This window comes from Stegodyphus dumicola, chromosome 1 (assembly GCF_044657685.1).
Source record: "Stegodyphus dumicola isolate Sdum_Otavi_A_Nest chromosome 1, ASM4465768v1".
NCBI lineage: Eukaryota > Metazoa > Arthropoda > Arachnida > Araneae > Eresidae > Stegodyphus > Stegodyphus dumicola.
In genome coordinates this window covers 253,270,002-253,297,884 of record NC_140768.1, presented here as the reverse complement: position 1 = coordinate 253,297,884, position 27,883 = coordinate 253,270,002, and the positions used below count along the sequence as shown (strand labels likewise).

The 27,883-nt window shown below is 32.1% G+C and overlaps 2 protein-coding genes across 2 annotated transcripts in view; both read right to left on the bottom strand.

Annotated features, from left to right (window-relative positions):
* LOC118196120 (cytochrome P450 4V2-like) overlaps positions 1-17,284 on the bottom strand; it is a 59,571-nt gene extending 42,287 nt beyond the window's left edge. The window contains exons 1-3 of the mRNA XM_085810242.1: positions 17,010-17,284; positions 12,165-12,277; positions 4,523-4,608 (exon numbers count right to left, since the gene is read on the bottom strand). Of these exons, the coding sequence (XP_085666368.1) occupies positions 4,523-4,608; positions 12,165-12,277; positions 17,010-17,250 (440 nt within the window). The 5' untranslated portion in view covers positions 17,251-17,284. The remainder of the gene's footprint in view (positions 1-4,522; positions 4,609-12,164; positions 12,278-17,009) is intronic.
* Positions 17,285-23,537: 6,253 nt separating this feature from the next.
* Positions 23,538-27,883, bottom strand: part of LOC118196122 (cytochrome P450 4V2-like) — a 43,229-nt gene continuing 38,883 nt past the window's right edge. Inside the window, exon 9 of the mRNA XM_035367523.2 lies at positions 23,538-24,097. Coding sequence (XP_035223414.2) covers positions 23,889-24,097 — 209 coding nt within the window. The 3' untranslated portion in view covers positions 23,538-23,888. The remainder of the gene's footprint in view (positions 24,098-27,883) is intronic.

The following is a 27,883-nucleotide window of genomic DNA, read 5'->3' as shown; positions in this document are numbered from 1 at the left end:
TGAGTTATGCGAGATACGTACGTACAGACGCCACGAAAAAATCTCTTCTGAATCCATTTTAAACCAGTTTTATAATTTTTTTGGGGAAAAGAAATCTTTATTCTGTCCTTACGTACAGATGTCAAGCAAAAACATCGTTAAATTGCATTCGATAGCGGTGAAAATGGATATTTGCGTTGAAATATGATGCCTGAAACTTTTCGCGATTACAATACTTCCTTTTTACTTCGTACAAGGAAGTAAAAATGAAATCAAAAAATCATGCAAAATGAAAATTGGACATACTGTGTTGTTTTATGCTCGTATTGTATGTAATTATTAAATTCTATTGAAAAAATATTATTTGTTTTACTATTACGGTATAGGCAGAATAACAATTTATTTCTCAGGACCTTTTGAATTACTGTTAATTTGAAATGCAAATTCATTACGAACATAAATGTGTAAAATAAAGAAAATAAGGAACCGCGTAACTTCAAATTCGGATAAGTTGGGATAGTACTATATTTTCATATCTTTCAGAAAATGAATTTATGTATATGATCGATAAAATAGATCAAGTACAACAATAAATCAAATACAACAACAGCAAATATTGAATGGAATGGTAATAAGAAATATATTAAAATATTTTTTATACTCAAAATAATCTATTAGCAGTTAAGATATAGTTTTTATAAGATAGCCTATTTTAAGCACAATATGAAACTAAAGACTTATAAACAATAATAATAATGCAAACAAAATATTAATATAATAAATGTCTAAGCAGTTTACAGGTATTTCCGATACAAAATTTTCCATTATTTATCGTTAATCTCATATACTTTTCTTTATTTGCTGTCTGTACACAATTTTACTGTGACTATGAATATGAAGCTAAAATTTCCTGAAAAGTAAAGTTAAAATCCTAATAGCCAAAAAAAAACATTGTAATATTTGGTAGATATATAATTTTAAAACTGTGATATTTCCTTTTATTGTTTAGCCCTTTGCAATGGAATTTCTCTATTTTAAAGTACAGAAGATTTAGTGATTTTTGATGTTATTTCTTTTATGAATTTCGGTCAAAAACATTTCATAAAAAATGCTGACGTTAAAATTTGTAATTTGAAATTTTATTTCCTAAATTCCAATATTTTTTATGCATTTTTTATTTTTTTATTCAAGATGACGGAATTATTCTCTTATTAAGAGGTTATATTTCAGCCTAAATTCGTGGAAAAAAATAACTTTCTGATTTAAAAAACCTTAATTTATCAAATAAGTAGAAATAAAATTGTGCTGTTTTCACTTCTTTGTACAAAGTAAAGGAATTGTTGTAATCGCCAACATTTTAGGGTATCATATTTAAACGAAAATATCCATTTTGACCGTTATCGAATGCAATTTAATTATGTTTTTGGACGACATCTGTACGTAAGGACAGAACAAAGGGCTCTTTTACCCAAAACGGGCTACAAAAAGGATTTAAAATGGATTCAGAAGAGATTTTCTCGTGATGTCTGTACCTACGTACGTACATATGAATGTATGTATGTATCTCATATAACTCAAAAACGAGTAGTCTCGGAAAGTTGAAATTTTGTATATAGGACTGCTATGACATGTAGTTGTGCACCTCCTTTTTTACAATCGGCCGCACCATAAGTATATATATATACACTTATAAGTATATATATACACTTATAAGTATATATATATATATATATATATGTTGTTGTGTTGTCAATGTTGTTCCATTACATGGAACACTGATTGTCAGAGCCCACTCCGAAGAGAGGTTGGAGGCACCCCAAGGAAAATCCGGGGGTTTTCTACCAGTCTCCACTCCCACAATCCACACGACAGGACTTTCGGCTCGCCGTATATTTAAATTCCCGTCATGCCGCACCAACACTGTACATTTACAAACATCTATGTCTTCTCAGGGATTCGAACCCGGGCCCTTCGTTACCGTAGTAGGCTCTCCTAACCACTATACCGTCTGCTGAAAAAGTTGAAACCAAAACCTTTTCAAACAAGCAATACTCCAGTTAAAAAAATTAAATAACACAAGAGGAATTCAATTAACTTCAATGCCACTTCGCCAGAGGGGAGGAATATTGAAATCAATTCAAATCTCTCTTCTATGAAAATTCTTGCTATATGTTTAAAGGTAAAAATTTTTTTATTTAAATTTCTCACTGAAGTATTATATTATTTCACGTAAATTTTCAAATCTTTAAATAAACTAGAATTCTCTTTGTTTAAGTTACAAGATTAGAATTTACTTTGGGAAAGAGCCAGAAATTTCGGGTGAACTATTATAATTAAAATATATTGAAATGGTTCATCTACTAATTCTCGATACAGAAAAGCAAGGATATTTGTAGAAGAGGGATTTTAATTGATTTCAATGTTTCCCCCCTGACAAAGGGGCATTGAAGTTGATAGAATTCCTCTTCTCCTATGTTAATTTTTCCTTAAATTTCATTAATTTTTTGAGTTGGGGTATTGCTTTTTTGATAAGTTTTGGTTTTAACTTTTTAAAATTTCTTTGTTGCATTTATAGGATTATTTGAAATTTATTAATTGTGAATTCTTACTAAATTTCTTACTTTATGACTTTATTGGCAATTATATAAGTATATATATAATATATAATTATAATTATATATATATGTATATTCTTATATGTTGGTAAATTGTGCATTTTTGCTTTTAAAATGATTGAATTATGTTATTCTTGCCTTCCGATTAAGGTTTTTATGCCTTCAGTTAATCTACCTGGGATAGACGTAGAATTATCAACAATTTAAAAGTTGTTTAACTGCGGCTAAGCCTAATTTTTTTATTACAGCAGCCATATTTGTTTACATTTGAAACTTGGCAGAATAGTGAATTAAGTCAGTTTGTGCTCTTTTAGTGTCTTGTGGAGTTGCCCAGTTGTCTTTTTGCCCAGTGGTATCAAACGTGAACTTTCAGTTTTGTGCACCGAAAAATCTGCCTTCTTGCTCTCTGGATGAATTGCTTGTTTTTGCGTAGAAACTCTAATTTTAAATGTAATTTTTTTTAAACCATTTTAACTGTATTTGGTGTTTTATATTTTTCAATATTTTAAAATTTTTAATAAAGATAATTTGAGGTTTTATTTACTTTTGCCTTGTCTCGAAGTGAGAACTGCATTAATTGAATGAGAGATATATCTGTAATGAAATTCGAAGAAATAAGTTTAAATGAAATGCAGAGAAAATTACGTACAATTTGTAGAGACATTAGGTATTTTTGGAAGCAGGAGTGATGAAAAATGAGCAATGCCCTAGCCGGGAATCGAACCACGGAGCTCTGAAATATGCGCCCAGCGTGCAGATCACCACACCACAAAGGCATGCTAAGAAGGCGGGAGAAATACCTTATAAATTTAATATTCCGTAAAAGGAAGTCATGTGGTGTACACATGAAATTTTTTAATTATTGAATCTGAGGAGAACTCTTTCTGAGGGGGGAAAATATAAAAATATAATGAGTAAAAATTCTCGACAACTAAAGTCGAGATTTTCAAATTTAAAAATTTTCGTAGTGAGAGATCCTTGAGCATAGTCGGTATCACCATCTCATGAATGTTCGTCTATATTAAGGGTGGTTATACTGTTAACTTATAAATTTATTTTCAAGCCATCGTTAAATGCATACTAGCCTCCATTATAAACTATATCTCAACTGAGTTTATATAAGGCTGAAAATAGACCAGTGTGTGTAGGATATTGTAACCTTATTAAATTAATGTGAGTATTAGATTTGCAAAACATGGAAGTTAATTAATTATACAAATATTGAAGAATTTTCATTTAATTAATTCATAGTGATTTCGAAGTAAATAGTAATTGACTAATGCATTTAAATCAAAGTAATCGGAGCTCTTGTTATCTGCTGCTAAAGTTGATTTTATTTCTAAAATTATACTTTTGTTTCAATAATTACGAAACATTTGTGTACATAAAGAAATTTCACCAGCGCTTGAATACGATCGCATGAAAGAGTATCGATTAAAACATCGTACTGCATTTTTACTTCCTTGTACGAAGTAGAAGAAGTATTGCAATCGCGAAACGAGTATGATCATCGCGTAACGAGTATCAGTAGAGTATTTTTGGCTATCATATTTTAACGAAAATATCAGTTCTGACTGCTGTCGAAACCATTTGAACGATGTTTTTGCTTGACATCTGTACGTACGGACAGAATAAAGGACTCTTTTTCTCAAAACGAATGGTAAAATGGATTAAGAAGAGATTTTTTTTGCATGACATCTGTATGTATCTCGCATAAAAAAAAAAAAAAAAGAAGTCAGCTATCTCATATTAAGGGTTTCAGTGAATTTATAAGGAAATATCTCAGTCCTTTCACATGCATGCTTTCCTGCTCTGCGTGGTCGAACGTCCAGTTAGCAATTGAAAGATATAAAGTTCTAATCCTGGCAAAATTTCTCATTCCAAAAAAAATGTGTCTAATATTTAGGCTAATTAATTGTATTAATTACCTGGTTAAAAGACCAGTTCCCAACCAAGGATGAAGCCAGTTGTAAAACCAACCTTTCTTCATCATTTTTGTGCCGGATATTAAATCCTAAAATTACAGATTGAGTTAAACGATGAAGTATCTACATAATGACATAACTGAAAAAGAATGTGGGCAAATTTAAGAAAAATTATGTAAATTTTTAAAAGCATTAAAACTATTAAAAACATTTTAAAGTATTAAAATTAGGAAATCTACTCAACAATAAAAATATGAGCAATACTGAAAAGCGGTTAAGATGAAATACTTTATTTTCAAAGTATGAAAAACTTTATAGTAGTAACTCTCTATACGTCTGCTTTAGAATAAGTCCAATTTCGTATATGTCCTGTTTGTAAACCTTTGATTAGAATACGATTCGAGTTGAATAACCGCATAACACTTATTTTCGAGTTCAACCCTTGTTTGTTGTTCTTTCGAGACGATGCTATCACCAATTTCGCGCAAAAAGCGGCAATAAACATACGGCAACCTATGATGCTAAATCTTTGTTAAAAACATGGATATAAAAAACTTTTCAAAGAAGTACCGTCCGTAATGACATTGTTTGGAAACAATGCCACCTTTCCGAAACATCCTGAAGACAAGACGGAAGCAAAATATTTTTGGACAGGTTTTTAAATAAAGCTCAAACCTAGTGATTCCCAACGAGGTCCACGTAAGGACATGTCAGAAGAAAAGAGATAAATAAATTTGGTGAATCTTCATTTATGAAAAGTATACAGAGTGTGCTTACGCATTTTTAGAACGACTTCGAGAAAGGATTTTAAACAAAACCAACAGTTTTGAAATAAAAATTCCTGGCAAAAGTTTATTATTTGAAATAAGAAATATCGATTGCTACTTTTAAATTTATTCTTCTTTCAACATATCGCATGTAAACAAGGTATGGACCGAAGGATAGGTTTTTACGCTTTCCGAAGAGAAGTATTCCTATTCCATAGTTCAAAACGTTTTGAAATGCATGCCATTAACATTTGTTGCAAAATAAGAAGTATTATTAATCAGAAAGGGTAAAACCATCTTCTACATCTTCAAACGAATTCCCGAAAATGGCATATACTGTTTCTAACGTTTTTAAAGTTAAATCGTTGGTAACACGGAAATCAATTGTAAAATCTTTAAATACATCGTAACAACAATAAATAAAATAATAAACCAAGATGTATAATTTAAAAAAGCTAAAAAACAAAATGTTCACCAGCTTTCGCTGAAGTATGTGGCTCAACGCAGAGTAACGTATAGAACTCTATGTAAAAACTACCCTGGTTTCCAAAAATTAAGGGAAAATCGTAAAAATAGCGATAAATGATTCAAAAATAAGCCAATCCGTATAAAATTTGAATATGCTGTTAAATACGAATTTCTGAGTAAAATTTCAATATGCAAATTAGTGGCACTGCAATCGAAATACGTCATCTGCAAGAAACATAAAATTGCATGTTTCAGAGCAAGACTGCGAATTTTGTTGTGATACTGAATCTGGGATAGCCAATTCGTGACAATGACCTCCAAGCATTATTTGCTAGAAGAACTGCGATGGAGAACTATTGGGAGACTAAAGGCAAGGCAAAATCAGACAGAAGTGACCAGATGGCTAAATGTGAGTCCTTCTGTGGCTTATAGACTTTGCCAACAATTTCTAACCACAGATTTGGCACCTAGGAGGCTCAGCTAAGATCAACTGCTACGTCGGCCAACCGCTATGATGAGGGCTGATGGCCGATATTTGTTGCTATGATGGAATAGAACCTCAACTCCCGACTAAACTCAGATCATCTCTTGCTGCGGCCACTGCAAGCTTGGTGTCAACGTCAACTGTGAATCACGAAAGAGGTCTGTATGCGAGGCGACCAGCCATTTACGTGCCGCTCACGTCACATCATATTTGAGGTGGGCACTTCAATATATCCACTGGACAGTTAATTAATGGAGGACTGTTCTCTTTACGAATAAGTCCAGGTTTAGCCTACAAAGCGATAGTAGGCGTTCTTTGATTTGTAGAGAATCTGGAACCCTTTATCATCCATCAAACAGTTGTGAAAGAGATGCATATGGAGGAGGCAATGTCTGCGTTTGGGGTGGTATCTCTTTGGGTGGATTCAAAGACTTTCCACGTAGAACCATGAATGCACAGACCAATAGAGATGACATCCTTGATGCTTATGCGGGCCCTTATGCCGGGGCAATTGTTGATAACTTCCTGCTACAGGATGACAACGCTAGACCGCACAAGGCGCGTATCGTGGCTGATTATCTTCAGCAGCAAACAATTCATCGCATGGAGTGGCCATCTTATCGAGCATGCTGGAGATGCATTAGAAAGACGTATAGCTGCTTTCAGTTCAAACTGACACATCAGATTTATTTATTTTATACATATGCCAATATTTATAACACCATAATTGTCTGGTAATTTATTTTCATGTTACTTTATACATACCTTACTGTGTGCTGTATACAGTAGGTAGTTTCATTAAAACATGTAACTTTCTGAGTAATCATCATTTTTGTGGTTTTACCTTAATTTATGATAACTAGTGTATTTACCAGAAGATAAATAGAAATACACCCTTAATGAAGTACGTGTTTACCTAAATGACTGCAACAAAAAAGGTCTATTTATTATCGAAAACGAAGAGAAAAGAATGTACAGACCTGGTTCCATCAATGCAACGAAAGATTCAGTAAGGAGTTTATGATTGTTGGATGATTTTCTTACAATGGCAAATTAAAAACATGAAGAGTGGGAAAAATGTTAAAATCAACTCAATGTGCTCTCAATAGAAAGTTTTATGTCTGATATTTACAGAAGAAAATCCATTTCTTTATCTCAGTGACTTTTAAAGTCCCTCGACGTTTCACTTGTCGACTACTGTGCTTCTGGTTTCGTGATAAGAGCTCTTTTTAAGCACAAACCCATCACTATTGATGGATTCTCGAAAGTAATGGAAGAAGACTGGAAATCAGTACACCTGGAAATATTAAAGAATCAGAACCAGGACGTTTCCTGCCAGAACGTAGTTTTAGAATCACGTCTGAATGCTAATGAGGAAGAGTGGTATTTAACCTCAAAGTTCTTCTGTCTTAGTGAGAGAGATACCAGATATTCTGGCTGCACGCGTCCGCCCTTTTAGGCTACTCTCTCGTAAGCTATTTATTACGCTCGGCCGTACTTTAGGCCCTTGATAGCTTCGCAGTCAATTAGCGTTAAGGGGCTAACTCTGTTAGAGTTTTTATAGCTTCGGCTATATCTCTTTAGTTAAGATTAGTTTAGTTTAATTCTTAGTTTCTTAAGCTGAAGCCTAAGTGTCGGCTTTATTGTACAACTCCAAGACGGAGTTCTGTTAAATCTTGATTGATATAATAAAGGGTTATTTTACCCTTCTATCTTGTTGTTTCCTGTCACACGAACTCAAGCGATTATTCGATTACCAGTTCTTAAGATTCTTCACTTTCAACTGTAACTTAGAATTACACGGTGGAGAATCCTACAATCTTATTACATGCGTATGGGCTCGTAATCGATTGAATGCATACAGATTCGTTGATAACTTGATAAAATTTATTTTTCCAACAGAAACTCTTTACGGATCTGATATTTTTTACGAAAATACTCGTACAGCTTTTCCCAGTATGACAGAGCACAATCAATAGTTAGCACTTTAAACTACTCAGATTGTTAAACAATATACAATGCAAAACGCATCTAAAGAGCAATGCTCGCTCGGAGATCATTCGATACTCCGAACTCTGGACTAAAAACTGAGAAATGATGCTCTTCCCGGTCTTATATAGTCTTCCTGAGACCACCGACGAATTTCCAGTACCTTCGATTTCTTGAAATTGTTGGAAGGCATATGCAGTTACAGTAACATACAGTGATGCAGACCAATTACAGTTATAATAGAGGGCAGGAGGAAAATGCCGCCAAATGGTTGTCCAGTTTGAAAACTTTTGATGATTTTTTTCCACATATGGTGACAAAAATTAATTTCCATAATCATCGTTAACTTGGCGCTATCTCGTTAATGTTAAATTTATGTACTCCTGTAAGCTTATGTTTTCGGTAGTTTTCGGCCTTCTAGAGGCATTTCATAGTGCATAATACAAGAGGTACTGTGATTTACATATGATGTTACTAAAATTACATACATGTATTCAAAATTCGAATACAAAGTCTTAATTTTTCTGATTCTGTTTACATTTGAATGCGATCAATGGAAATTTACTATGAAAATTACTGTGTGACTGTTGAAAATTTAAGTAACTTTTATAAAGATACTTCAGATTGTCGATTTTATATGATTTTTGGAAAACGGTCCAAATTTGTAAGGCAACCTGTATTTCTTTTCTTTTAAAACTTTTGTCTTTTGGCTTACTACTCTAATATAAGTACAGTTACACTAATAGATAACAAATGAATAGCATGAGTCAAATGGAGAAATTAACTATCATATGCATGCAAAAAGTAAATGAAATCAAAGTTATCTGTACTGTCAACCATTTTTCATTACTCTTTATTTCTTCATTCTATATCTTTAGTTATAGCAGTATTTTGTTTGTCCTGATCATTTATTTAAATTTTAATAACAGTAATTAACTGCAATCTTAGAAGAATGTAGGCCACTGGAACAAATTAAAAGAGAGACAATAGATAGTTTTAACAATTTTTGGTAACTGATATAAATGCAAATTACCCATAATATTTTAGTCTGAAGAACCGAGTTAATTAATCATATTTTTTACAGAGCTATCTTTCTATTCTCAAACTTTATTTTTTTTCATCTGAAACAATGCCTAATTGATTACTAAATATCTCATTTAACTGTGACTTTCAAGTTGATTCACAATAAAATATTATTGATTGAAGATCCATTTTGAAACACTGTATTACATTTTCAAGATAGAGATAAAATGTTGCCTTTTCCTTCTTAATCTAGTGGAATGATAAATACGTTTATCAGTATTTCTAAAATAAATTCCATTATTATATTTCTTAATCTCTTTGGAGGCCATCAGTTATATACAAGCATAAGTATGTTATCATAAATGTCAATAATTTCTTATATACATTTCTGGAGGATCCTTCAAACATTGTCACTCGGCTTTTAGAGCGGATATGTAAAACGCCTTGAAGTATTACGATATAAAATACTGTCCATAGTTCTATTTATTTCTACCAATCCAATACTTCCAGTTTTGCGGGTTGTTGGTAAATACAAAATTTGTTATCCAAAGTAAATCATGAAAGGCTTTAAAATATAATTGCAGCGTATTGCTAAAAATCATTTCCTAGACCAGGCCAGAAACTCATCAAGAATATCAAAAGTGTAAAAGGTCTTAAATATTTTGGTATTATTATCATTAAAAAGCTTACTGATTTTTCTCTTTCGGTACATCAAGGAGAGGCCTCAGAAATAGGTATTTAAAAACTGCAAGAAGTTTAACAGTAAATTATCATGCATAGAAACCTGTACAAGCAAGTTTTCTGAAGAATCCCAATATGTACAACAGTCACCCAGACTGTCATACACGCAACTTATGACCAGCCATAGGTCAAAATATCCAGCTATTCTTTGCCTCCGCGTCCAGCATCCGAAAACCATTTGCTATAGCAAAGAGTTCCTGCTTCATCTCCGCCGCAGCTGTAAAGGCACTTTAAGGCCTGTTTCATCTTTATATACATCAATAAAAAATGAAGAAGTTCTCACCTAGTTTTGGGAAAACTGGATTTCTTTCATTCACTCATAACTATGAGGGCGCAATCAAGCATGCAATGTTCATTTCTAGTTCACTTCTAGTCACAGGCAGTTAATATCTCTGTTCCATTCTCATTTGCTATTTCCTTTACAGCAGTAATTATATGCTTGAGAATTAAAATTCATACAGGATCCCTCTCTTTTATTAACGGAATATAAAAATTTCATCTTCAAGGCAAAAGTAATGTGTTTCCGGCAAAATCTATAACTAATTAATTAAGAAAGATTAAGGTCCGTTCGCTAAAATATAGAATATCAAGCGCCAAAGTAATACAGAAAAAGCCAAGGAGCTAAAACGAAATAATATAAAATCGTCATTAGGTGAAAAAATGGTTTGAAATAATCAAAATTTTAAATTTGACTTTTGTGACAAAGACTATTGCAATATTTACATTAAAAACGTACCGCTATAAAAGTATATAACTTCATTAAAGAAAAATAGTAGAATAAAATTTACAGTAGACCATAGCATAAATGCGCTAATATACCTTGTAAAAGATTTTTTTTGTATGAAAAAATAAGTTTAGGAGAAATCTTTCAGATTTTCAAATATATAATTATACGGTTTGGCTGAGTAAAGAATTACATTAATATTTACATACCAGCGTGATATTTTGGAGTTGTAAATTGTAATTTATTGGTATTAGAAGAGAATTTATTAACAAATTCTCCTTTTACATTATTATGGAAATATTCTATATTTTGTTTCAGGCTGAATTAAACAAAAATATGACCATAAACGTGATTTTGAAATTTTTGCTAGAACATTATATACTTTCATTTTTGTATCATCATTATCGCTTATGTTTGTTACCTTGTAAAAATTTCTTTTCTAACTAAGCTTCTGATAGCAGTTCATAAAAGTTATCCTCAATTGTAATCACCATAAATAATAACACACTCCATAAAAATATAAACATCCTCACTACCTCATTAACATTCAGTCAGACATGCAGAAATCTTAAAATCTCCATAGGATTAATCTTTATTCAAAGGATGCATTTTCCACTTTGAAAATTAAGTTAGTCGTAATAAATATTTGTATTAATTTTTCTATCTTTGGAAAACGTCACAGTCAACTATTTATTTTACTCCAATGATTTTTGTGCCTATTTACGGAGAACAATATTTTTAACTGTAAAAAATGATGTGAATTGCATTTGCGGCTAATCTTTTTTCTTGAAATCAACTGTAAATAAATTCACGTTTTCCATATTTTAAGAGTAAGTCCATTATATTTCAAATCAGTTATAATTGCTACCTTAACCGCCACTAGAAACTGCGGCTGCTTCTAAAATATGATCTTCAGTCGATGGAGACAGCATTTCTAAGAGCGCGAAGTTATTAAGTACTGAACAGACTGTATTTATCTGCAACCAGAAACATAAATAGCCGCTGACTATGAATTTTCGGTATTTTCATATATAGAATCTGAGGTAAGTGTCTACAATTCTGACCGTTACATTTTCTTCTACGCTCAGTCATTTTATCAAGAAAAGGAAAATGCAAGGAAATGCTTATCGCAAAAATAAGTTATGGAAAAACTAGCTTACCTGGAACTAGACATGTCCAAATTTCTTCACATGTGCAAAACCTAGAAAGTGCACGATACCATTTTGTTTCGACACTGGCTCCCTTCTATTTATGTAACTAGGTTACTAGTATATTAGCTCTTACATTTTGCAATAAATTCTGTATGTACGGTTACGTAAATGTCTAAATTAATCACATAAAATTCAAGATTTAATATCATTCTGCAAATTTTTAAAAAAATTATCTGATATTATTCGCAGAAACCACAAAAAGAATTACACAATATGCACATGTAAGTAGCGTACTTACTTCAACTGCATCAGCTTTCACACATATAACAAAAGGGGAATACAATATCCAGAAGCAGAACAGTTTTTTGTTTCTGAATAATTCAGAATAGGCACTCAGGATCTGAAGAATAACTGAGGACATACGTAAAAAGCACTGTATTAGTTTCAGGAAGAAGAATGTATACTAAGCAAGAACAAAAATGCATACTTAAAGCGGTAATAAAAGTGCATACTTAAGAAACAGAAAACTTGAGAAGTAAAAATTTATACTTAAAGAAATTAAAATTTAGAGATAACGTTTTTAAAAAAAGGGTTAGGATAATTGCTGATTGAGAAGATTAAAGTTTCATTAGATCAATCGAAGATTTTTGAAAAGTAGTGGCTCAGTCGCCAAAGCTTCTACCACCATACCAGGCAGGAGTCTCTTACGCTAGCATGGTTCAAAACAAATCTGCTCGGAAAAAACATGATACAGCCCCAAGTGGGGCAAGTATTAGAACTTTTGCAGGTATTCGGAAATTTATCAAAGAATTAAAAAATATGTTCTGAGGGGTTTTCTCTAAAGGATATAATGTGCAAAATTAACGCAAAAATGCCAGAATTGCAATTCATGAATAACCCGATAAAAAATTATTCGGAAGTTTTTCACTTTTAGAAGAAGTATTCAGTTGTAACACAGTGAATAATTTCCTGACAATTTATACCAGGCATTAACTGTCATTATATGAAACGCTAATATTCGGTTTACCGGAAAGTTCTATCCGTTTTTGGAATAAAACAAAATACAAATTTTTCTTACCATCAATAAACGTTATTAAATAATATAATTGCTATTATTATTAATAACATCTTGACAGCGTGAGGGCAATTTGTGTATCCCATTTTTGAAAAATGTTGTATCTCTTGATGCGAAAAATTGAATCAGTGCTCATTTGATATCTTCTCCATTTTTGAATTTTTTGCCCTTAAAAAATTTTTGTAAGGACAAAAGCAAGTGATAGTCGAAGGGTGCTAAGTCCAGGAAATATGGTACATGCGACAGAATTTCCTAGCCTAGTTGTGCATTTTTTGGGCGAGTCCCCAAAGCAGCATATAGCCTGGCATTGTCATGATGCAGTATGATGTCCTTCCTATTGAACATCGCCTGCCTCTTTTCTGGGACTGCTGTCTTTAAGTTATCCAGTTGCTGACAATAATTCTCCGAATTGAGATTTTTGTTCTGTTTTGAAAGCTCATAATGTATTGGTCCTCGAATGTCCCACCATATAAGTAACATTCTCTTATTCAGAGTCAAATTTGGTTTTAGAGGTGGAAGGGCTAGGTTTTCCGGGTTCACAATATGCCCTTTTCCATACGATATTTTCGTAGGTAATTCACTTTTCATCCCCAGTTATCATTCGGTTCAAGAAGGGGCCAGTTTTGTTTCGAGCAAGCAGAGATGCGCATATGACAACTCGATCATCAAATTCTTTTGACTTAATTCATTTGGCACCCATCTTTGATATTTCCACACCAATCCTATCATCCGAATATGGTCCGAAATGTTTGCTGAGCTGATTAAGCCTTTCTGCAATCTCCGATATTGTCAGAAAAGGATCTTGCTCCAACATGGTCTTAACAACATCATCATCGGTCAAAGATGGCCGCCCAGAACGTAGTTTACCCAGAAAGGTCGAAATCACCTATTTTAAATTTTTCGAACCATCCTTTGCATGTCTTATCAGAAACTGTACCTTCACCCAACACTTTTAATAAATTTCTACAGCTTTCGTAGCATTTCTTCCTTGTTGAAATTTATATAAAATACAGTGGCATAAATGAACTTTATCAGTAGCCATGGGTACACTATCGCTTCACGCTTAAGACTAACGTGAATCAACTTTGTTTTAGTTAATATGCTACTTCAGTATGTATACACTAAGCGATGGAAATAGAGAGCCCTACATGCGCCAGATAAGCATGTGCTTACGTGTCGAAACTTGATATCATAGAAATGGAACTTTCCGGTAGACCGAATAGGAATTAAATATTGTGCAGCTCAGTACCTTTTATTATCACCTGGATCAAAATTTTCACAACAGTCAACGCACTTTTAGTAATGATGCAATTAAATTTGATACTATGCCGTCAATTACTCTGTTAACAGAAAAACACATAAGTATATTTTAAGTGTCACTATCTCCAGTTAATTACATTATATAATAATTGTTATTAGTACTAAAAATATAAAAATATATATGTAGTTTAGCCCTTTCTGTACATTTTATTTACTTTCTTGTTAAACATACTGAAGAACAGCTTATGTCCAATTAAGTTATTTTGCTATAAACATTCGAAGAGAACACTTACTCGTTAAATTTAACGCTTCCTGTACAGGTACTCTGATGCTACAATGTTAAACCTATGTCGTATTTGAATTTTATGCGGCATAATTGCAAAGAAAGCGATCTTAATAATAAAGCTAAAAAGACACAGCAAATTTGAGTTAGAAGAAGTGAGGCCAAGAGCAGATGGGTAACCTAACATTTCATGCCAGCGACAGCATAAAATACTTTAATGAATCCTCTGGTGAGAGGTTAAAATTTGAATCCTTTAAGATTTTCCTTCCTTGTTTTATTTTGTAATGCTAAATTTTTCTCCTTTTTTACATATTAAATTTTTCTTGGAAAAGCTGACTGCGATGCCAAAGGACCCCGATTCGAATCTCAGAGAAGGCATGGTTTTTAACTGTCTGTCTCTTCATAGGAGGCAAAGGTGGCCCACCTATTAGGTACCTCCATAATAAAGTGACCACCATTTCTGGCCTTAGTTGTGGGCAAGCCGGGAAGTTTTTTATGGCCGATCTCTATATATAGTGTTTTGGAACGTGTATGAAAAACTAAATATGAATGTTATATAACTACATTAAAATTCTAGAGTTGAACCAAAGTGCCGTTTAATTTAATAATGTAATTTGAGGTACAAAGTGGTGTTTCTTATACTGAAAATATTGTATGGAAATTGACAGATTGTATACAGTTACAGAGTACTGGGCTGACCAGCAAACATATAAGCAATTTTTATCTTAATAATTTCATTTCATAACGACAGGTAACAGTTTAAAATTCATTGCATAATTAGTATTAATAAGAAAGAAATTTGAATTGTAATGGATCGAAATTGCAATAAAAGCACAACACCAGCTTATGTTTTTTTCTACGTATGATTGAAGTCCTTATTTATAAAAAAATTACAATGTAAAGCATTTATAATTCTTTCTTACAAAAAAGAACTTCCTTTTGCGTTCTCATTCATGTATAAATTATTACCCGACACCTTTTTACTTTTTACATTTTACTTTTGCTTTTTCCTTTTTACTTCGTAAAAAGGAAGTATTGTAATCGCGAAAATTTTCAGGCAGCATATTTCCACGAAAATATCCATTTTGACCGTTATCGAATGCCATTTAACGATGTTTTTGCGTGACATCTGTACGTAAGAATAGAATAAAAGCCTCTTTTCCTCAAAAAAAAAAAAAAAAAAAAAAAAAAAAAAAAACAATTATAAAACTTCCTTAAAATGAATTCTGAAGAGAATGTTTCGTGGTGTCTGTACGTACGTATGTATCTCGCATAACTCAAAAACGAGTAACCTCAGAACGATGAAATTTTGTATATAGGACAGCTATAACATGTAGATGTGCACCTCGTATTTTGGTTGCAATCGGCCGCACCAAACGTATATAAATATATTTTTATATATATATATCCACCCTGTTATCCGGCTCAGTGATCTCAGATTCCTTATTCTTATATATTTGTGAATTGTGCATTTTTTGCCTTAAAAATGATTGAATTATGTTGTTCTTATTTTCCGGTTAAGGTTTTTATGCCTTTAGTAAATCTGCAAGCAATATTTGTACAATATCAACAATTGAAAAGCTGTTTAAGTTCAGTTAAGCCTAATTTTAAATAGCATGGCAGGCATATTTGCTTACATTTGAACCATCAGAATAGTAAATTTGTTGCCAATCTAAAGAGACTAAGCTTCGCAACAACAAAGGTAACGCCTTCTTTTATTACTGCGAATTAAATCATGTTTAATCCATTCTGGAACTTATTCGAGAAAATATGTCTTTAAGATTTATTTCGTAATTTTTAATATAGATATTTTGATTTTTATGTATTTTTGCCTTCTCGCGAAGTAAGAACTGAATTAATTAAATGAGAAATAGTGAATCATCTGTGAAAAAACTGTTTCTTTTTGGTTTTGTTTGCTTAATTTCTTTTATACATCGTTGTACTTGAATAGAACATGTGACAACTATTAGATAATTCTTCAAATGATATAAATTTTGTGCATTCTGAGTTATAATATGAACGAAATATACCACTGTTAAGTAACGCTGTTAGCGTTACTTAACAGTGGTTAACAGTGGTCGTAGCGACATTCTGTTAGCGTTACTTAACAGAATGTCGCTATGGTAAACAAGTATAGTGAATTTTATAGCGTGTAATATTCTGTTGTAGTTTATGCGCTATCGATGATGTAGATTTAATTCAGTCCAATAAGCTTAAATGAAATGCAAGAAAAAATGCGTATAATTTAATATTCCGTACAAGGAAGTCATGTGGTGTAAACATCAGATTTTTTATAATGTTTTATTAGAAATTTATTAGACTTTACTTTGCTTTGAATGTATTTAAAAACTTCAAAATATTCAAAACGCGACAGCTTAATACACTATACTAGAATTCCTTTTCATGTATTAATAATGAAACTTTTAATTTAACTAATAATGAAATTGATAATATTTTTATTGAATTCCTACTCTACTGCAATTCATAAATATATGGAAAAGTTAAGAAACATATGCCATACTCACAAACATTAAGAGAATATCCATTCCTCGAAATTTCATTATAACGCACGTCTGTTAAATTAGCACAAAAGCTAATCAGTCTCACTTTCCTGCCTGGTAATAATGCATTATATTTTCGCCTTCGTATAGTGTATTTTATCCATACCGTAATTACACAAAATAACGTCGCAATTAAAAAAGGACGCAAAATAATTCCAACGTCAAATGACTTTATATCCATCATTCTGAATAAAGCAGACCACATCTTATTTTCAACAATGTGGCAAAACTCACAAGGATGTGTAACTCTAGAAATACAATGTTAAACAATTTACCAATAAAACGATGTTCACAGATAAAGCTATTTTTATTATACTGATAAAGCATCTATGCTGTCTGATCTTTCACGCAATCAGAATTTGAGGAAAACTGAAATACTGATAATCGTGAGAAAGGGGTGTATTCGATTCTTCTAGAAATTTAATGATTTTTTTTATTTGAAAATATAAAAATAGAGAACTTAATTCTAATTTATGTTTTTTAACAGATAAATTTTTTCAATTTATTTAGCCGTGGTTTGCGGTTATTCATTTTTCGCATACTGTTACGTTATATTATGTTTCGCTACTTTATTTTGTTAGAGCATTTGTTTCTACGACTCTACGACTCAAATTATGCTCAAATATTTAGATTTTGTAAACTGATGAAAGATTTAGCGAGAAACTTAAAAATTTATCCTGGCACACTTTTTCGATTTTCGCCAAGAATAATTCACTTAGGGAAATTCTTAATTTACAGTAAAATATTTTCCTTTCTCTTTTTTCATCGCGCACTAGCGGAAAAAATGTGCATCGTTCATTTTTTTTTTCAGGTATGCCTAGAGGTACATTTACTTGCAGTCGATGGTGAAAAATGTTTCGAAAAATTTATAAAAATTTCTAAATACAAATTAAAAAAATAAATTAGAAAATTTCTGCGATTTTTATTTGGATTGAACCTAAATTTCGAACCATGAAAGAAGGAATTAAGTAAGTGTAATATAAAAAGAGTTATGAATAAATATTTACCAAACTGAATTACCATTGAGAAGCTAAAATTTTTCAGATCTGATTTTTTTAAAAATATTCTTTCGATTTTTAACAAACCTTGGCACTTTTGCATAGTTTGAGTCGTAGAATGGAAACATGAAAAAAAAAAAAAAAAAAAAAAAAAAAAAAAAAAAAAAAGGTTATGTTATTTCAGAAAAAGTCAGATTTTATGTCAAAATTCCTATGTTAGAACAATACTATATATAAATTTAATACATATCTTAAGTCGCGGTTTCGAGACATAAAAAATGCAAAGTTAAATTTCGTCAATTGGCGCAGTAGAACGGGAGATATAGAACTGACCCATTTTTTTTTTTTTTTTTCTTCAAGATGTAGTTTTAAAATAACAGAGAGTGAAACATTCTTGGAGGCTTGACGAGAAATTTTGGTGCACGTCTGTAACTGACAGTAAATCGTTTAAATCCCACTATATCACAAAGAAATATTGGAACAATTCAGACTCCTTTCTAATTACAAATGCTTGTCCTTCCACCTTACTTCGGACATCTGATAAAATACAAATTGCTGCATTCGTAACTTCAAAATGGCTGCTTTGACAATTACAGTACAAGTAAATACAAATTAAAGCTCTGCGTCAGTATTCTAATTAATAGTTTATAATGACGGAAATATATATATTTTTAAATCATGTGATTTGCGACCCATTATGTAAAGCTTTAGCTAAAAATCTAGTACAATTTTTGTTACTCCATATAGAATTTTTGCACAAAATGGAACTAATACATGAAATGTTGTCCGTCTTTTGCTTATGTGAAAAGTTTTGAATTTCGCTGAAAAAGTAATTGGGAACAAAAACAAAATTTTTTCTATGTTATTTGAAATGATATTTTCATGTATCAGTTCTGGGTGCTCTATAAAAGCATTTATGTACATTATCTGTTAGAAAAATTTTAATTTTGATGAAATAAAGTACATATCTATTTTCAGAGATTACCATTGTTGCATAAATCCTAGTCCCGCGATGACTTTGTACGGTGCCTTAATTGTACGTCAGGGATTTCCACGTTCTTTTTACAACACACTTTTATATCAGTGTTACCAGATCAAGCGATGTTTCGCAAATTTGCGACTTTTGACAAAAAGCTACTAAAATTTTAGTATTTGCGATTTTGCGAAATTTTTGCGACATCCATAATTTTCTTATGCTACTTTTTGCGAATTCAAAGGTTTTTTAATATATCTTAGAATGCTTTTATGTTAAAATAATGTATCAATTAAAATAATTTATATTAAAAAAACAGTTTATTTAGGTTCAGGTAGAAGTTGGCATCTGACAATCTGACGAGAAAGGCCTAAGGGAAGTGAAAATGTGGAAAGAAAGAAAAAATAAATGCTTCGGGACCTCTCACCGCCCTTCCTCGTCCCCCGTGCGTTTTTTTTTTTACAGTTACCCCGCCCCAGTTCTATGGTGATAATGAATTGAACCAAAGAACTTGCAACTTGTGAGCCATATATTGGGTACTCAAACAGAGAAAGAAATAAAATTCATACTCCTGATTATAATGTTGCTAAGAACTAAACAATGGAAATGACTTAAAAATCAAAGCAACGGCATTTTCCTAAATAACAACACAAATATATTTAACAGTGAAAGGAGAAGACTTTCTTAATCAGAATCTGAAACTGATCCACCACACAGAAAGGAAAACTCACTGAAACGCATTCCTCAATTAAAAGATTCACAATTAAGCCAAAAAAATGAATTAAAAAAATTAACTGCCAACTCAGCCAACTCAAAAAATTTAGTACAAAAGCGCTACAGTATAAACGTGAGTAATCGCTTAAGAATGGATATCGACAAATTAATTAAAAAATAGAAACTTAAATTAATAAGAATTAATTAAAAAAGAAATGGTTATTTAAATAATTGAAAATGAGCAATATAGTTTTAAAATTTTTGTTAAAGCTAAGATGCATAATTAAAAAGACTAACAATCGAATACAGTCTGTAACTTACAGAACCAATAGATGGTAAATTTGTGATGACGTTAGAGGTCATGTAAGCATGCGTAACTATGACGTCTAAAAAATCACGTGATCCCTAACGTCATTTGCGATTTTTGCGACTTTTTAGTCTATTTTTGCTACTTAGTTGAAAATTTTCTGGCAACACTGTGTTATATATGTGGGCAAAAATGTTCTTTTTACATCTCAGGATGGCAACGCCACCACCAATGAAATCACGTGATGGCTTCGCAGGCGAGACGCGAGTTGGGAGATGGAACAGCAGCAAGGATGTGATTCGAAAGCAAAAGCGACAATGGAGTCCTGTGACGTTATCCCGTTTTTAAGATGCCATGACGTTGGATTCTTCTTATAATGCTATTCTAATCCTTACAGAAAAAGGATGGTCATATTTAAGAAAATACTGCAAGTAGCAAAGTGGTTTTACCTAAGACATATTTGTATCGCTGAAAGATTTTAAATGATTTTTGGAGACGAAAGAGAATATCTTCTCTCGTTAAAAGGTATAAAAATGTATTAAACCTGTTAATATAAATGATGTAGTTTTGATAGAAGATAACAACTACCTCGGCAAGTGTGGAAGCCGGGAAGGGTTAAGCCAGTACCTCCTGTATGTAGCAGGTACTTGTTAGCCCAGTTCACCAATGCGATTACGTGTTCGGGTGGAAAGCGGTGACCAATCAGAAGCGAGATCAGAGGCGGTATTTTTCGAAAGACTGGAGACCCAGTGAATCGTCGCTTGCCGCATCAGTTTCAGACATCTCGTTTCAAATGTCCAATTTATACCACGGTTTTTAAATGATTACACTTTGAAAAACTCTTCTTGAGGAAAATAAAAAGTCAAATGGACTAATCTTAATAAACATTTTAGATGATAATTTAAAATGAATAACTTCATAGATTATCATAATAAAGTATTTAAAGGAAAATTCTCAAGTTTATTAGATGCAATAAACCTCCGTTATCAATCATAAATGATGTATGGTTGATAATTTTTACAGAATAACCTAAAGCAATAGATTGTTACGAGAAAATAGTGATGGATTCCGAAATCCCAGATTTTTGAATTTTTCTTAAAATCTATCTACATCAATTTAAGCTTGCTTCTTTTGCCAAATGGATAAAACATTGTCTTCTAGATGTGCATTCAAGCGTCACCAGAGACATTGTTGTAATGGAATAGCTATTTTAAAAAAATATTTAAAGAAAAATTTATCCCTGCTTTCACCGTAACAACAGATGCTTATTCAGATGCTTAACACAGACTTATTCAGATGCTTAACAGATGCTTAACACAGATGCTTATTCAGTTTCCTGAAGATGAAGTCTGAAAACCATTTTTCTCGCAAGACACATTAACGCGGAGGTAACACGCTCAGTAGAAAATTTAATTGATACTAGAAACTTGTATTGAGGTTTCGGGCCTTGTTTTTCCCTCCTTTGATGATGATACGAATACGCCAAATATTTTTATCTACCGCGATAATTTCTTTGGAAAGCGCAAGAAGCTTGCATTTATTTTTCATTAAATATAAACGCAATTTTCGCCTTCCAGACGGCGTTGTATGCGTTATCCTTTAGACAACAAGCCTTTGGCACAATTCATAAGATGATCTGTTTCCGTTTAGGTTGACACGAGACTAGCAAAAGCGATACTGCTATTAGTATTAAGTTGCTGTTTTACCTGATTAAAAATTTAGTAAGTTTTTAATTTTAAGCGAGTGGAAATGAATAAACCGCTTGTTAAAAAAATTAAGAAAACTAATATTTATCTAGGGAAGCTTGCCAGTATGTAGCTGATCTCATGGGATACTTCTAGGCATTTTAATAGCTTTATGTTCTTTTTCTAAACAAGCATGACCATTTTTCAGACAATTGATACATGAACTTAGCCTGAAATTTAATCCCGATGATAATTTTTCATTAATTAAAAAGACACTTGCAGGAGAATTATCAAATTTACTAATTCAGTTTTTACCATAGAAAAAGAAATATTATATAAAATGCAGTTATTTCAATGAGTTTTAAATAAAAGTGATTTTATGAAATAAAACTTTAGACAGTGACTCTTCAAATGTAAAATATATGTACAAAATGCAGAAACTAAAACACTTTTTTTAAAATTTCTGTGGCTTTTTATTGCATGAATTAAAACTGTGGATTAAACTTAATTAATATAATTAAAACAATAATATTAAGGGAAACTCATACATCATGCAAAAAATTTTATGGTGTTCTACCCCATGAAAAATTCACTCTCTAAAATCGAAATAAGCGATTACGAATTTTTAATTATCATTCAACAAAATTAATAAATAAAGTAAATTAGATATGTACAAAGATTCTTTTATGGGATATCCTATTCCTGTCGTCCAAATAATTCTTTTCTGCGATATTCTGACAAAAATTAGTATTCTGCTTTTGGATAAATGTTTCAATGAGGGCTAGAAATTCATCGAATTGATGAGGTGAAAGCAATTAAAAGAAATTTCGATGTCTTTCAAGCAAATTTTTTTAATTAAATTATTTGCATCTCCTTGCTGTAGTCATCCCTCTCATATTAATATAAACCACTGTATTTTGCTTCTCTTACCTAAAGCAAGAAGTAAAATAAGTTTTAATGTAGCAGAAATTGGATACATTTTAATTAAATATACACCGTAAAAAGTCAAAATACCACAAAAAATTCAAGTTTTCCCCCAAGTTTCCGATGAAGAGCCATCTAGTGTGTGCACATGGCAATTTTTAAAACGAAAGTTTCCGCCCTGGTGTGAATTTACATACGCGGAAAGCGTTTTATTCCGCTTTTCGCGCCAGTGGACCAGTGTGAACGCAGCTTTATGGAGCTACATAGAGACCGTGATAACAAGGTAAGAAGTATTAGAGTAAATACATCTCTAGGTGTAATAAAATGGCCTATTGAACTGTTATACCATTTGGAACTTGCAAAGTTTGATGAATGATTGTTTTCAGAATTTCAGGCAGATATTTAGTATTTTCTTTTGATAGTTGAAATTTGTTACTTATGTTAGTTAATTAATTATTGTTACTATAATACTCGTGTTTTTTTCTATGTACCTTGAGATTGCAGCAGTTAATAAGATAAAATGCATAATAATAACTAGTATGATGAAATTGTGCTTTAAATGCAGTTTATTCACGCTACGTTGAATGCTCCAACGTTTTGTAAGAGTATAGGCTATCCCGTTTTATTGTAAGATTTTGAATTTATGATAACGTCTTCGTTCCAACTTCAAATCCCTAAAGGGAAAAATTATTGTTGGTTCTTCCTGCGACGGGGAAAAATATAGATAGAACAACAGTAAACGCTGTGATTACAGGATGTATAGAATTTGATCCTGCGCTGTGCTGCGTAAGATGTTACCAATTGTTTGAAACATGTTTGTTATTGTTTTCAATATCAAATCAAAAGGCACCTTGTGTGAAAAAAATCACTCAACACTTCTAAACGAAGACATTGAAATTGAAATTTATTATAATTTTTTCGAAACTAATATTAATTAATTGTCAGGATTGATGTAAAAAAAGAAACAAAATGAAATTTAAATATGCCTTTTTTTAACAATTACAAACATTCATTTTTAATAACCATGTTCACTTTTTCATACTAGGATGAAATAAATGTTATCAATGTTACGAACTGACGGTACTCTGAACATAGCTGCATTGTCTTCTTAAGTTTTTAAACAAAAATTTTCTTTTAGAAATAAATTTTGTTATTGCTGTTTGTTTAGTTAGTTGATTAAAGATGTGTATGCATATAAGAAACTTATGTAAATTTCGTTTGAAATGACGAATGAAATATATTTTAAACTCTTGCCAGTAATGTATTTTTCTCATTGACTGAGATTTCGTTCGGATATCTGGACCTAAATTTAACTCTGATCGATTTTGATGACCGTAAAATAAGCTCTGTTGCTGGTGGAATGGTATCCCTTGGATCCAGTGACTCCAGCGTATAGTTTCTTAAAATATGAGAGATTATGGTCTTCTGCTCCATGACAGCAAATCTCTGACCTGAAAGTAATCTGAATGTCAAATATAACTGAAATAGCACAAAAATTACTAATTGCAGTTATCGTTTATCAAATAAATTCTTAATACAGGATATAATACAAATTTTGAATTTTTTCTTCTAAAAAGTCATTTACAATCAACAAACCGAGTATGGTTTGTGTACATAAAGGTTTATCACAAAGGCACATTTCTTTGGATGTTAGAACAAATTTTTATTAGCAGTTTTACTGGCAGACTGACCTCCCAAACGGGACAGTGGTAAGAGAGCCTACTGCGGTGTCTAAGGGTCCGGATCCGAATCTCGGAGAAGGCATGGATGTTGTAAATGTATAGTGTCTTTACGGCATGGGAACAGCATAAATATATGGCCGAAAGTCCTCTCGTGAAAGTCATTGGTGATAGAGGAGAGGGGTGAGAGACTCTCGGACCAGTCCCCGGGGTGCTGTTGCTGAAAATTTAAGTGGAAAGAAGAAGTCCAACCTCCTTGAGGCTCTGGCAAACATTGTTTCATGAAATACATGGACAAGATAACAACAACAACTGATAGATTGCTATATCCGTAATAACTTTAAGAACATAATGAGATAAATTAAGATTATGCAGCGTTTTATTCGTTTGTATTTAGAAGCAAACTGTAATTCAACTGAAAATAAAGCAGTGCATTATGAGCTCTCAGTTGCACTTGCACGTCTATTACAGCAGTAGTTTTTAACATTGGGCGCGTGCCTTTCTGAAGGTTCAAGAAATATTTTCAGAGGTGCGAGAGAAGTTACGAAAACTGCCACCTGACATCTGTGAGAAACAGGCAGACATTAGACGTTTAGGCGAAAGTTAATATTAAATTTAAGACATAAAATAGTATTCACCATGTGATACCCTAAAATAAAATTAGGAAGAATGATAAAAATTTAAGAGAAATAAATCTGGTTTAAGCAACATAGGACTTCATTTTACCGGTATATTAAATTACACACATTTTTTGCTGCACTTCATTTAAACTTATTTCCACGAATTATTCTAACTTAATTAACCGATTCTTCAAGGCAAGTTAAAAATGACATTAAAAACTGAAACTTCTGAAATTAAATATCCCGTATAATTTCTGTCGTACAGGACTCAAACGTCTCGCCTTTCTGTTTCTTCATAACGAGTATAAAACTTTTCTACGTTTCCTATACTTATGTATAGGAATCGGGAGACGGCATTAAATGTTAGATTTCGTTATTTGTCAAAAATTAATTAAAAATAATTTCATATGAATATTTTCGTTATGTAAAACAATTCTATAATTGAACATATATGACTATGCTGACCAGCGATTGAGAAAATAAAGGCCTAGCAAGGACTCTTAAAGAGTAAAGAGGGTGGGTATATATATATATATATATACTACATATATATATGTATAATTTGACAATATTTTTAAACAAATCAACGGGATTCTAAGGGCACTAATTTTTTCTTCGCAAGTCTGCAATTTACGCTTATTTACAAAGAAAAAAAAAATCAGTTTCAGAAGACCTTGGACATTACTAATTTAAATCTATTTACCAAAATCGCTGATTCTGTATGAAAACTTTTGACTGTTATTCTTATTGTTTCTATTTCCTTGACTTTCCGCCAAAGAATATTATATCTTTTAAATTTTGATTTATTTGTTTAAATCCAAAGCAATTTATTTAATACATAATAACCATAAAGAAGATTAAAGCGCTCACCTGTCAGCCTCACACTTAATATTTAGATTTTATTCGGCTACAGCCAACTAGTGGGCTTCTTTCGAATTTCTTTCTCGATATTTCTATTTACATGTACAGTTTTAACATTTTTTCCCACCTCTTTTAATGGTAAACCAAAGCGTGCCTTAAGGATCGGTTCCAGCGAACATCCTTTTCGATTAAAACTTCATAGTAACTTCACAGTCACTATTGAATTGAAAATGTAAGTTAGGATTAAATTATATAATTTTTTGCCTATATTTTTATAAATGCGTGTAATTAAAACATTATAATAATTATATAATAGTTTTAATTAGTCTTAATTAAAATAGTCTTGTTTGTGCTGTGAAATAAAAAAATACTATGCCTTCATGAACTTTTTGTGCATAATTAAAAAGGAAAATAGAAGTATAATTTTAATAATGAAAAAGATTCAAAAAATATTTCCTTTAATTATACGTTATTGTTTAAGTAGAATGTGTTACATCACTTACCACGAAATGAGTAAGCGCGTTTTAATGAAAAATTTCAGCTATGAGTAATTATTTGTAATACAATATTTATCATTAATTCTAAAATATTTCCATAGTACTAACAGTTCTTGTCTTTTTCTTTTAAACAATTTTCGCCTTTATATTAAAAAAAATCTTCGCGTTGATACAGTCCCAACGCATTCCTTGCCTTGGATAAAAAAAAAATGGAGCGCGAAGAACGCATTTCTGATGGTATCAGCGGGCTGCGATGAGTTATACCACTACACTTGCAATAGTAAACAATAATGATGAATTTTTTGTGCAGTGAAATTTTATGAGTATTTTATGTAGCATTCATTATGGCGTACGGGTTCATGCTGATATTTAATGCTGATCACTATAAATGGAGTTATTTCAGTTATTACTAAATCTAATAATACCTGATTACGTTTCAACAGTTTTCGGTAGTTTCTGCTTAAGGGATGGGATACTTTCGTGTAGGAAGTTTGAAAGGAAACTGGCTTGCATTCGCTCTAAGACACCTACGAAACCTCCCATGCAGGCGGTCCATTTGCTACCATTTGTATCCTAACAAACTACCAGTGTTTAGCACTTTTATTGCGAGGCAGCTTGTAGGCTCTTTCAGTAAAGAATGAATTACGAGAGTCATACAACACATATGGCGAATGGATGTAAAAAAGGCTCTGGAGTCCGGCGACTGGCTATTTTTCGCACTGCCTTCCAGCATTTCACATTTCAGTAAGACGCATATTTTTCATCAGTAGTGATAATGATGCCCAAAACGTCTTTGCGCTTTTTGGCGAGTGTAAAAAACAGAGAAAGATATCCTTCGATTCAATTTTGGATCTTGCAGCTTTCGTTCGTCAGGCATCTAATTAGTCACTGTTATGAAGACCAAGAACAGGGTGCTTCGGATCATGGCCAGCAACAATAATGTACCATTTATTTGGCCATTGTGAGCTACATGCCGAAACTTTCTGTAAGTTCTTTTCTTATGAGCATTAACCTTAAACGTGTTATTGCATGCGTTCAAAAAATGATTGTAAATGTTCGCATTGTCATTTACTACTTTGTGACGGCTTTGTAAGGCAAGTAGGAGTTTTTCATGAATTATTCAATACTACTATATCCGATCGCATCTTATCAGTCGTATTAACATTATATTTATTATATATTGAATTATGCGTTCTGTTATTGATGAACTGCAAAAACGAAATAGCTGTAGGTTAAGTAACCAAGGAATGTTACGAAATTGTAGATAAATTGTTAGCATAAATTTAGGTATTTTGCAAAATGAAACTCGAAAGGCATACGAAACGAACGTGCGCCAAGATATATATTGGCGAGAGAAAGTAAAGTTCGCGTGCAATGCAGTATATTTGACTTTCACCTTAGCTACATGCAGTGTATTCGATTTTCACCCTAGCTACTTATATCACGGCCAAAGGTCTAATTCAGTTAGTACTTTCTCTTTTCAGGTACGGTGTCAAAGTACTGGTGTGCAGTGGCGTAGCTAAGGTGGGGCAAGGGGAGACATCTGTCCCCGGGCGCAGCATCCAGAGGGCGCCAAATTG